The sequence below is a fragment of the Thamnophis elegans genome, chromosome 16 (genome assembly GCF_009769535.1).
Source record: "Thamnophis elegans isolate rThaEle1 chromosome 16, rThaEle1.pri, whole genome shotgun sequence".
Lineage (NCBI taxonomy): Eukaryota > Metazoa > Chordata > Lepidosauria > Squamata > Colubridae > Thamnophis > Thamnophis elegans.
Genome location: NC_045556.1, coordinates 18,872,851 through 18,885,648, shown reverse-complemented (window position 1 = coordinate 18,885,648; position 12,798 = coordinate 18,872,851). Strand labels below are relative to the sequence as shown.

Genomic DNA, 12,798 nt, shown 5'->3' with positions numbered 1-12,798 from the left:
GGGGAGGGAATGTAGATTTTACAGTATCCTTCCCCTGGAGTAGGGTGAAATGGAAATTTTATAGCATCCTTCCCCTGGAGTGGGTAGAAATGGAGATTTTACAGTATCCTTGCCCTGGAGTGGGGTGGACATGGATATTTTAAGGTATCCTTGCCCTGGAGTGGGGAGCGAATGGAGATTTTGCAGTATCCTTGCTCTAGAGTGGGGTGGAAATGGAGATTTATAGTATCCTTGCCCTGGAGTGGGATAGAAATGGAGATTTTAGAGTAGTCCTTGTCCTGGAGTGGGGTGGAAATGGAGAATCTTTCCCTGGGAATGGGGATTTTGCAGTATCCTTCCCCTGTCACCCCCACCAAGCCACACCATGCCCACAGAACCGGTAGTAAAAAAAATTGAATCCCACCACTGATTCTAACCACGGCGCCGCCACCACACTTCCCAGGATGCTGCGATTGTTGTAAATACATGCCAATTGTCAAGTGCCCAAATTCCTAATTATCTGACTGTGGAGATGTGCAACAGTTGAAAATGCGAAGACCAGTTCTAATCCACTTATTTTTTTCAGTGCTATTGTAACAGCCCGGGTTCAGTACCCATACACCATGCAACAATTGAGTTCCCGTTCCTTGCTCCAGCTCCTGCCCACCTAGCGGTTTAAAAAGCATGGAAATGTGAGCAGATCAATAGGTACCACTTCAGTAGGGAAAGTAACAGTGTTCTGTGCACCTTTAGCATATAGGCATGCTGGCCACATAACCATGAAAATCTCCTCTGCTTAAGAAACAGAGATGAGCATTGCCCCCTAGTGTCAGACACGACTGGGAAAAGGGAAATCTTTACTTTCGCCTGTTACAACTTCAGATGGTTGCTAAACCGAATGGTTATCATTCAAGGAGTACTTATATTGCCCTTCAATTGTCCACGCCCCCTTTTTAACACCCTCCCATCCTTTGCCCATTTAAAAGGTCCACTAATAACTTCAAGTCCAGCATTACAAATGTATTGTAAGCACAAATGCACACACCGACTAATCTAAAGCGCAGCAAATCCTGCCTGCATTTGTGTAGCCGCTAGAGGGAAGCAAATACACTGCTGAAAGTTGACCTACTAAGACATCACTCTGTGTTGTGTGGTGTGTGTGTGTGTGTTTATGTTTGTCCTGCTTGTTGCACTTTGTTTTTCTCTTTCTTTATTTTTACTTTTTATCTTCTTAGTCCTGTATCTTGTAAGCCGCCCAGAGTCCTTCGGGATTGGGCGCATATAAATTCATTAAATTTACAAGCATGCAAGCATGCACATGCGTGCATACACACACACACACACACACACACAACACTGCTCAGTGGCTGCTTTCTTTTTTAAAAATCGCTTTATTTTTGGACCTTAACAGTAAGAGGGGAAAGAAACAGAAAGTAAAACCAGACAAAATAGTGTATATATGAAGACTTTTCATACACGTATATAAGGTAAAGGTTACCCCCGGCACATATGTGCTAGTCTTTCCTGACTCTAGGGGGCAGGGCTCATCTCCGTTTCAAAGCCAAAGAGGCAGCGCTGTCCGAAGACGTCTCCGTTGTCATGTGGCCGGCAGGACTAAACGCTAAAGGCGCTCGGAACGCTGTTACCTTCCCAACCAAGGTGGTTCCTAGTTTCTACTTGCCTTTTTACGTGCTTTTGAACTGCTAGGTTGGCAGAAGCTGGGACAGTAACGGGAGCTCACTCCATATGCAGCACTAGGGGATTCGAACCGCCAAACTGGCGACCTTTCTGATCGACAAGCTCAGCATCTGAGCCATTGAGACACCGTGTCCTTGTACATGTATATATGCTTCTATGATTTTTGAACAGGACAATTTAGTCCCAGTACCCCTCTGCCTCGAACCTTCCAGTTGTATTACTATCCATTATCCTTGAAGAAGTTTGTGAATTTCAAAGGAGGCAGAAAATAGCCAGCACACTTTCTGCTGGTCCAGGAGCCACAATACCTCAATTTATATACCACTTTCCAAAGTATTTAACCTCTTCTCCACCAATTCAAGATACAGATGCTTAACGTTGAAACTCTAAATTCTTTGAACCCTGAATTCTTGAATCTTCCTATTTCAGTCTTTCCTTTCTAATGAAGTTGTGTATTTAAAGTCTTCTGCTGAACATGTTCCTTGGTATCTTCCAGAAATACAATTGTTGTTAACTAGAGAAAATATAAAAAATATATAATGCTATTTTGAGAGGTTCTCTCCAGATGCCGTGTTGTAGGTTTTTCTAGCCAAAGCCTTTTTTGTGTTCATCCAGGTCTTTGTCTTTAAAATGAAGTTGTGATCGTGTTGTTTTATATTATGCTGAGAATTCCTGTAAAGCACTGTGAAATTAAAATCAGAAGGAAGAGCAAATAAAACAGCTTTAAGCAGATAAATGCCAGTGTGAGATTAGAGATAATGTGCCTTTTCTTTTGATTCTGCAGCCTCCATGGGAGAAATCACTGAACAGCTGGACAAACAGCATCGCTGGCTACGGAGTCTCCATTCCAAAAGAACCCACCATGGCTTTGAATGGATCACTGAAGATGGCTTCCAATGGAGGACAGAAGCTCTTGTTGCAAGCGCTGGTTTATGAGGTTGTCACGGTGTGTATCAAAAGGATGTGATGGCTCAGACGCTGAGCTTGTCGATCAGAAGGTCGGCAGTTCGCAGTTTGAATCCCTAGCGCTAGTTAACTAAGTGAGCTCCCGTGACTTGTCCCAGCTTCTGCCAACCTAGCAGTTCAAAAGCACATAAAGTAGAAAATAGGGACCACCTTGGTGGGAAAGTAACAGCGTTCCGTGTGCCTTTGGCATTTAGTAATGCCGGCCACATCACCACAGAGATGTCTTTAGACAAGCGCAGGCTCTTGGCTTTGAAACAGAGATGAGCATCGCCCCCTAGAGTCAGGAATGACTAGCACATATGTGCGAGGGAAACCTTTACCTTTACACAGTGTGTATTCCCAGCGGGGATACATTTTCTGTCTATAATTGGGAAGGTGACCCACCACTTCGTTAAAAGACTATCTATGGAGATGGTGAAGTTCTCTTAAGGTGCTGAGCTTCACTTATCACACTGATTTGGGGATTTATCACACTTTGGCTGTTTCTGCTCTGGATTTTGGTGGGATGACCCACCAAATAAAGTAGCAAAATAAGTGCCTAGCCTGTCCTGGTGGTAAGTTTGAATAGCAGGATTCTGAAGGTAGACTGGCCACAGCTCACCTGGCTAAGAATTATGGATGGTCTAATCCAGGTGTGTCAAACCCGGGGGCCAAATCCGGACTTCAGTGTGCTTAGATCTGGCTCTGAAACAGCACATGACATGACGTCGAGCTGGCCACGCCAAGCCTGGCCATGCCCATCCTGGCCCCCAAGGTCAAACACAACCCTGACGCTGGCCCTCAATGACTTTGAGTTTGACAGCTGGTCCAATCCAAGCAACTGTAAAGAACAGCAGGTTGGGTGACCTAGCATCTTTCCCCTGTGTCTCCTGTGTCTGCCTGGAGCTTCCTGGGTACGTTCTTGAAATATATTCTTGTCAGAGTTTGTTGCAGCAATCAAATTCAGAAAGCACACAGAGGTAACTGATTCAGCAGGATTCATTACTTCTCTTGATATATAATATAACACGTAATATACAACACCAAAGGCTGGTTTTTTCCAACATGGTAGATACAAGCAAACACACAAGCAGAGGAGAGAACAGTTTCCAATTTCAGTTCCAGCAGACTAGACTGCTGCTTTTGCACAGAAGTTAACCTAAGCCACACCCAGGCTCCTAGCTGTCTCCAGCAAATACTGTTTCAGTTTCCAAACAGTCCCCATTGGCTGACCTTGTTACTAAAGCCCTATTCCAGTTCATGAACATACTCTGACAGTTCTTACGTATATTTTAAACTGCCATTACACTGCAAATTACAGTTCTACAGGTCTCAAAAGAGATTCTACATAATGCCTTAATTTTTCTTATCAGAGTTATAAAGTTGAAAGTTACAAGGTCACTGCATAATGAATTAATCCCAAAAAAATCTAAGTTAGATCACTGGTTTCTTGAATTTTGCCATATAATTGAAGAAGATACTTTGACAGTTCTTACTCACTTAAATTTGGATTCTTGCACTAACAGGGGGTTGGGTTTTGCTGATCTCAGGGGCCAAGTCCATTTCTAGAGTTCTAAGAATCCTTTTTTATTATTATTCCTAAGAATGAGCGAAAAAGGAGCACCCACCCAGTAGCCTCAATCAACTGGAAGCTGAGGTCATTGTCCATTCGGATTTCTTAGCCTCCAACCGAGATTGTGGTTCCCAACTCCATATGCTGGACCTGGAAAGGACTCCCTATGAGGATTGTGAGCCAGAAACATTCCCCATGGAAGACCTACCTGAACAGGTTTCTTACAGCTGCTCTCAGCAAGATCTCAGTGTTATGTCCCAAGACCGAGATGGCAAAGGTGAGCCTGAAGCACCTGATACATTGCTGAAGATCAAGAAAGAGGCTCACCAGAGAGCTATCAAATTACTGGAGCAGACGGAGGGCTTCCCCAGACTGGAGGAAGCTTGGACGCAATGGGAAGCGGGGGCATTGACTCATCTCACAAAGGAGGAGTGGACACACGGCCCACCTTGCGCGATGCTCTTCCCACAGTCCAACCGCAAGGCCTTCTGCATGGCAGCCTCTCTAATGTAATTGATTCGCCTTCTGGGTTTGAAAACGCAGCATGTGTCCACCATCTTTGATGAGAGCTTTGATTACATTCTTGGCCATGGCAGAGCTCAGAGAAGCAGAATAGCTATAAGGATTAGGCCTTTGTGGCACTAATAGTCTCATAAAGCGTGGTTGAGAAGGGAATGATATTAGTGCCATAAGATTTTATAAGGAGAATCTCCCCCCCCCCCCACAAAGTATTGTGTCTGCTCTCTCTCTTCCTCAGCTGCTCTGCAAAGGCTACTGAGAATTGGTGAACTTCATACCAATTATGAGTTAATGTTGTGCCTCACAAAGACTCAGGAGTAGGCAGCATAAGGCCCATAGGCCTCTTTCCAGCGCACCAACTGCATATACCATTTTACTACCAGATGCAGCTGTCACACAAGTTGCATTGGGAGGAAGATTGTTTCATGAGACGTCATGAAGAGGTTGGTCCTGGAGTTTATCTGCTCTTCTGAACGGTGTCACAGACTTTAGGTACCCTTCTACATCTCCAAAGGATGAAATGCAGCAGAGATGGAAAGCAATACATCAGATGTTCTGCTGCTCTAGGTCCTAGAACAGTGATGCCTAAACTTTTTGTGGAGGCGTGGGGAGCATGTTCCCCAAACATGGGGAGCGTTAGGGTTGCACATGAGTGTGCCCACATTCATAATGCAATGCCCTCCCCCCCCCACGCACATGCGTGCAGGCCTCACTGAAACCTCCAGACTTCCCATTTGTGCATTGGGCCGCTTTTTGCTCTCCGCAGGCTTCAGGAAAGCCGCCTGAGGCCTCCAGAGGGAGAAGAATAGTCAAGGGGCAACCCAGAAGTTCATTCCCAAATTTCTGGCAGGCCCTATTGGGCTGTTTTTCACCATACCCAGGCTTTAGGGAAGCCTCCTGAAGCCTCCGGAGGGAGAAAACAGCCCAACATGGAAACCAAAAGTTCAGAAATGGATTTCCAAGTTGCCCATCGGGCTGTTTTTCTCCCTCCAGAGGCCTCAGGAGGCTTCCCTGAAGCCTCCAAAGGGCAAAAAACACCCCAACACGCAAACCGTGGGAAGTTTTTTGCCCTCCGGAAGCTTCAGGGAAGCCTCTGGAAGTCAAAAAAATGGCTGAAAATCAAGGCAGAAAATCAGCTGGCGCACTGGAGTTAACAGGGTAACGTCTCACATGCCCTCAGAAATGGCTCAGTGTGCCACAGGTTCGCCACCACGGTGCTAGGACTAAAACCAAATTCAATTTTTTTTGCCAACACTGTTTTTACAAGAAGACACATCTATCTCCAAGCGTCCATCACGAACAGTGAAAAAAATAAATTTGCATCAGAATAATATACATTTGTATTTTGGCAAGGATCTTTCGATTAAGATAATTGTGACAATATTCTCTCCCAGCTCTCCAAAACCTATCAAATCTGTTTGGAGCATTAGGCCACTTTCAGCTCCCTTTAAAATGTCAGTCCTCTAGATGTAGAGAGAAAGCACCAAGGCAGAAATACGGTTTGTTCCTTTGTAGCTTAAGCATGTTGTGTGACCCACCCATCCTTGTGGTGTATAAATCATAGGTTACAGTTGACTGTGGCTTGTCAACCCAGGTAGTTAGCAGACTTCGGATAAAGCATAACTTGGCTTAGCATGTTGTGTGAATTCAGGCATTGAATCAGAGGAATATTCTCAATTGCCTGGATGTGATTTCCTTTCCTATTAGCATCAGGATAGTTAGAGGGTTAACCAACACTCAATAAAATACATTAACCTTGTCCGCTACCTGCTAGCATGTTCTGGCATTGTAGGTTTGATGCAAGGTGTGGCTAGTGTAAATCACACTAGGACAAGCCGCAGATACGTTTTGCATTAGATGTGCATTAGTCTCCTGAAGAATCTGTCTGAGAGATGGATTGTGACTAGGTAATGTGTGTTTGTACCTTAGCTCTGTCAAGAAAAGAATGGAAGGTTTTTTTCACGACATAGTTCCCTTTTTGGCCAGTGTTCCTCCTTAACCAGAGATGATATGTTATGAAAAGTACTTTTGGTGCTGCAGTGAAAACCTTCAGCCCAATAGCATTCTCTTGAAGTGGGCATGCTAGAGGTGGAACGTAATTTGCATTCCCTCATTCTGAGATGGACCATCTTCTATGGACCATCTATCAGTGATGAAGTTCTGAAAATCACACATGAATTAGTTTCAGGAACAGTGCCATGGACTGTCTCTACTTGTCTTGGATTCGAAGACCCACACTAGTGATACTTTTCTTGCTGCAATAATATAGGGCCCATTGGATGAAGCCCTCCCCCAGAGATTAGCAGAAAGTCTTCACCTGGGGAGATAACCAAGGATGAAGAGCAATCTTGGAGTGGCTACAGGAAATTGAGTGAAGAAACTGAAGAACAAATGTGGACATTTGGAATCTTCAAGAGTAGTTGTCAACCTACCCATTGATTCTATTATTCACAGTTGAAGAAACATGGCTAAGTGTGATGCAAGGGCCACAGGGTTTCCTCCATCACCTGGATAACATTTGACCTTCATTGGAGTTCCTTGTTATTGTGGCTTCAGTCTGCAGGACACTGAAACAATTGATTAACCTGCTTAATACTTTGAGATGGGTCACACCATACATGAAGCCAAAATCAAATGAATTTATGTCAGGCCAACCTACTTGGTTTGTAAATCATTGTTTTCAACCAGAATATTTTTTCAAAGCCAACCACTTGTGGATTCTTCAACTATGGTGAAGCAAGCTTTGGTAGGTCTTAGTCTTACCAACCTAGTCTTATCATTTTGTCTGAAATAGGATGGTCTGAAGTGGACTGGACCCCTTATGGCTGAGAGCTGATAACGATTGGCATACGGAGACATTCTCTCTGTAGAACCTTTTGAAAAACTAGACAGATGATTCAACCATGGTTTTTCATCTCTGATGCAATCCTTTTTTCAGCTCTGGAGGTTGCTTCATTGGCATGCAGAATTTTTTTTCAAAAACAGAATGGGCTGTTCCCCTCATTTCTATGGGTTTTAAGCTGAAAGCCATCTCTCACACACAGCTCTCACTTCTGTTACATAACGTGATTCTTTCAAAAGGTAGGCGGGGAAGTTTCTTACTACACACTCTCTTGAGTGCTTCTAACAGCTTGTACCGAAAACTTGAGAACTTTCTTCAGCCTCCTGGGTTGGAGCCATGACAATTCGCTTCAGCCAACTCACTACGGGGAGGGGGGGACTCACCCCTGGGACAAGCGTTAACACTAATATCAAAGAAATAGTGGAATAGACTCATTTAAAGAAAGGATGCCAAAGGAGGGACAAAATGAAATGCGAGGGACAAAAATCAAAATAATGTTTACATCATTTTAAATAATTAAACTGGATTGTTGAATTGTCCCACAGCGAGGTGGCGAGTGGTGAGTTGGCCATAGCAGTTGTCCCATAGCGACTTGGCCGTATTGAGTTGTCCGCAGCAAATTGGCCATGGCCAAGTTAACCATGACAAGTTGGCCGTGGTGAATTGGTTACAGTGAGTTGCCCCCACCCCACCCTGGCTTGCCTCACCAATCTCTGCATTTAGGTTAGATGGCTACTGGGGATTTTCCCCACATCAGCCCCATGGAAGTGACTGGAGTCTATACAGGATTCCCTTTCTTTGCATTAGATTTGCAACAGACATTTTTGTCAATTTAGGCCTCTGAATTCATATACCTAATATTTTAGGTATTGGATCTATCTCTTTTCTCCTTTTTTAACGTATGACAATGTATTTTTTATTTCTTCAGAGCGTCTTTATATTATTTAATTTTATATAAAGAGAGGAAAAAAATAATAGTGTGTGTTCTAGTGTAGCCTTTTACACCTCTTCTCTATTGTGTCCCCCTTTTCCCCTTAACACAACTACCTCATGCTTGTTTTTTTTTTTAATGAAAATAAAATAGTAGATTTTGCTCTTTGGTCCCGCTTTCTTCTTTCTTTCTCTCTTCCACTTTAAATGTTTGTAGAATTCACTGATACATTATGATCAATGTTGCTAAATGATATCAGAATGGCTTGTATTTTTTAAAAAAATAATAATTGAAAGGCAATTAGTTAATAGGAAGACATTTAGATTACAGAGAAGATGGTTTTGTGACGTTGGGATAATTGCCTACTCTGTTTCAGTAGGTTATTCCTGGCTATGAATCATGGTTTGTTCATTCTTCATCTGTCATGTTTAGGTCTAATGCAGAAAGGATATGGAATGGATATTTGAAAGCCATATACTTTGGCAAGAGAATGCTGTTTTGTAGCTATCTGGAATCCCTCCAAGTGTCTAGACTGCAAGGACAGAAGATTTGATACAGTGGTGGGTTTCAAAAATAGTTCGAACCTACTCTGTGGGTGTGGCCTCCTTTGTGGGAGTGACTTGCCGCCCATGTGACCGGATGGGAGTGGCTTGCCGCCCATGTGACCGGATATGAAGATGCTGACGACACTTGTCAGAACCACCTTAAACTACCTCACACACAGCACTGGCATGCATAAGAATATGATGTAAACTTGTTTTTTAAAAGGCATCTTTGGTTTGCGTTAAAACAACTTCAACACACGCAATGTTCTGATTGCACCACAAACGCAGTAGTCATCCTTACCTTTCACAGAGGCACTGAGTTTTATAAATATGAGCATGATAGTGTAGAATAATCATATCCAAGGACCAGTGGTGGGTTTCAAAAATTTTTGGAACCTCTTCTGTAGGTGTGGCCTGCTTTCCGGGTCCACTGGTGGAACCTCTTCTAACTGGTTCGATAGATTTGACGAACCGGTTCTACCGAATAGGTGCGAACTGGTAGGAACCCACCTCTGATTTAATAGTAATTCCCTTTCATATCTAAACTGTATCAAATAAGAGGGGTATATATTCATCCCTGGATTCCAGGTTACCAATACTTGGTACTCTATGAAATCTTCTCAGGCCACTTAACATACATGCTCTTGTTGTTTAGGTGGACTTAAATACAAGTTTACTGTAGGAAGAGAACTGTGTTTCATCATAAACAGAAATCTGAAGTCTGCTATCACTTTTTCAGAGTAACACACTGTGTATAGCTAATAGAACCTAAGGGACACTGTGGCTCAATGGCTAAGACACTGAGCTTGTCAATCAGAAAGGTCCACAGTTCGGCGGTTCAAATCCCTAGTGCCACGTAATGGAGTGAGCTCCAGTTACTTGTCCCAGCTTCTGCCAACCTAGCAGTTTGAAAGCATGTAAAAAAAGCAAATAGAAAAATAGGAACCACTTTTGGTGGGAAGGTAACAGCATTCCATGCGCCTTCGGCATTTAGTCATGCTGGCCACAGGACCATGGAGATGTCTTCAGACAGTTCTGGCTCTTCGGCTTTGCAACGGATATGAGCACCGCCCCCTAGAGTCAGGAATGATTAGCACATGTGCAAGGGGAACCTTACCTTTACCTTTACCTTTAATAGAATCTAAAGCCTTTTAATAAATTCAGAGCATATCAAAAGATGTTACCAAACTCCTTAATTATGAATATTCTATTTCAGTTTTTCCTCCATCTCCCAAAAAATTAAAGTCATCTGAAGAGACTGCCACTTTAACTCATTTCTGTTATGGGTTTTGTTTTGGTTTTTGATTAAGGAAACTGAACATTGGACAAATGTTTTAAAAAAATATAGAGAACAAGAAGTCATGTACCCAGAACAAAAACAAATTTCTAAAAAGTTTAAAATGTGTGGAATTTCCATTTACACACACACACACACACACACACACACACAAATGGATACATCTATAATGTTAGGGAGAAATACAGCTCCTTTAATATCCATATTCAATATTTCTACACACCATGGCTTTTGCATAGCAAAAATAAATTTCTTGGTGAAAAAATGCCAATTGGATTTGAATAAATCATGAATCTTTAAAGATTTTATACTTTAATACATCCTGTACTCTTAGTTGTAGGGGTTATCAATGTTTCTAAATTTGACCAATCCCATTATATGCACTTTTTTCGATTTCCAGTCTTCTACAATGACAAAGTTTTCAGGCAGCACAGAAACAAATCAGTTTCTCCCATCGTACACATAAAAATGCATTTGAAAATAGGAACAATAAACCAATAGAATTAACTGTGAAATACAATTTTCCAATTTCTTGAAATCCTCTGAACCGAAAGGAATGACTTGGGCTTTGACACACCCAAGTGTTTGCTTACAACTCTGACAATGACAGTTAGAGAGGCTGCAATTTATACAGGGTATTTCATAGTTTGATGCCCCTGTGTGATCTTTATGGCCAGATCATGAAACCCACTGAAGCAGATTTTAAAAGCGTGCTATGCTATAATTCGTTCCAATGAGATTCGTTGAGTTCAAATCTCAGTTCATTCTCTAAAAGTTTTATAGGGCTTCATCGTAACATCATACTGTTTGCCATCCAGAGTTCATTTAGTGGATGGGTGGTGATATAAGCAACAGAAAGAGAGAGAAAATTGATAATAGCAAGAGATTATATATGATAGAGATGCGAGATAGATGATAGACAGACAGACAGACAGACAATAGATAATTGATAGCGGAAGAGATGATAAATGACAGATGATAAACAGATGATAGAAAATAAGATTATAAAATTGATGATAGAAATGATAGAAATAGTGTAGTTAGATAGGCAGATGGGGATGGATGGATGGATGGATGGATGGATGGATGGATGGATGGATGGATGGATAGATAGATAGATAGATAGATAGATAGATAGATAGATAGATAGGATAGATAGATAGATAGAAGGTAGGTATTCATCAGGTTCTGACCAGTTCTGGAGAACTGGTAGTGCAACGTTTGAGTAGTTCAGTGAACCGGTAATACTCTACCTCTAACTGGCGTCACTCCCAGCTATTCCCTGCCTCTCGATTGGGAGGAAATGAGGATTTTGCAGTATCCTTCCCCTGCCATGCCCACCAAAATCATGCCATGCCCACCAAACCACGCCCACAGAACCGGTAGTAAAAAAAAAATTGAATTCCACCACTGGATGATGGATGGATGGATGGATGGATGGATGGATGGATGGATGGATGGATGGATGGATGGATGGATAGATAGATAGATAGATAGATAGATAGATAGATAGATAGATAGATGGATGATAGATAGACAGATGATAGATAATTGATAGCGGAAGAGATGATAAATGACAGATGATAAACATGATAGAAAGTCAGATGATAAATAATTGATGATAGAAATTGGGTGGGTAGGTAGGCAAATAGATAGTTAGAATTGATGATTGATTGATAACATTTAAAGGAATTCCATTGAATTTAATTAGATATATCCCTGCCTTCAAACTCTGTACTGATCAAATAAACAAGATCTAATTAACATACAAAGAAATTATTTATCAAATTGTTTGAAAACAAGTTAAATAAAGTTACAGATCATTTTGCAACATGGATTCAGCTGTGACCTATTTCTAGCAATAATCATGTCTTAATTGTATAACATCCTTTATCTTCCGGTTGCTTGTATTAACCACATAAATACCCACATTTACAAAGATGATGTCAAGAAACAGAAAAATCAAGAGTCAAAAATCATTTCACTTGAGATAATTGGTTGGGTTTGCATTGTTATTATCTATTCAGCCACAATTTAAGGTCTAATTCACGCTAGACTACCATGCCTAGCATTATACCATACCACAAATGCCCATAAACCACAAACAAATTGGACCCCAGCTAATGCCTCCATTATTAGTTACTCCTTTAAAAAGAAATTGATGAAATGTAGAACTCATGCTAAGCACTGCCTCTCGGGCTTTTCACATCTTCTCTAAGCCATTGGATTGGATTGGATTGGATTGTTTATTTATATGCCGCCCTTTTCCCTGGGGGGACTCAGGGCGGCTCACAATCAAAAGGGAAGGGGGGACAGACTTTTACATATAAGACAGTACATGATTAAAACGCAACATTCATACCATTCGGGCGAGTTACAATCTTTAGCCCCAGGTCTGACAGGATAGCCAGATTCTAAGGGCTGTGCGGAAGGTCTGGAGGGTGGTGAGGGTACGAAGCTCCACGGGGA

At 42.0% G+C, this 12,798-nt stretch overlaps 1 protein-coding gene across 1 annotated transcript in view; it reads left to right on the top strand.

The window, feature by feature from the left end:
- Positions 1 to 5,333, top strand: part of IGDCC4 (immunoglobulin superfamily DCC subclass member 4) — an 80,159-nt gene extending 74,826 nt beyond the window's left edge. The window contains 2 exon segments of the mRNA XM_032233739.1: positions 2,462 to 2,627; positions 4,233 to 5,333. Of these exon segments, the coding sequence (XP_032089630.1) occupies positions 2,462 to 2,627; positions 4,233 to 4,708 (642 nt within the window). The 3' untranslated portion in view covers positions 4,709 to 5,333.
- The last annotated feature ends 7,465 nt before the right edge of the window (positions 5,334 to 12,798 follow it).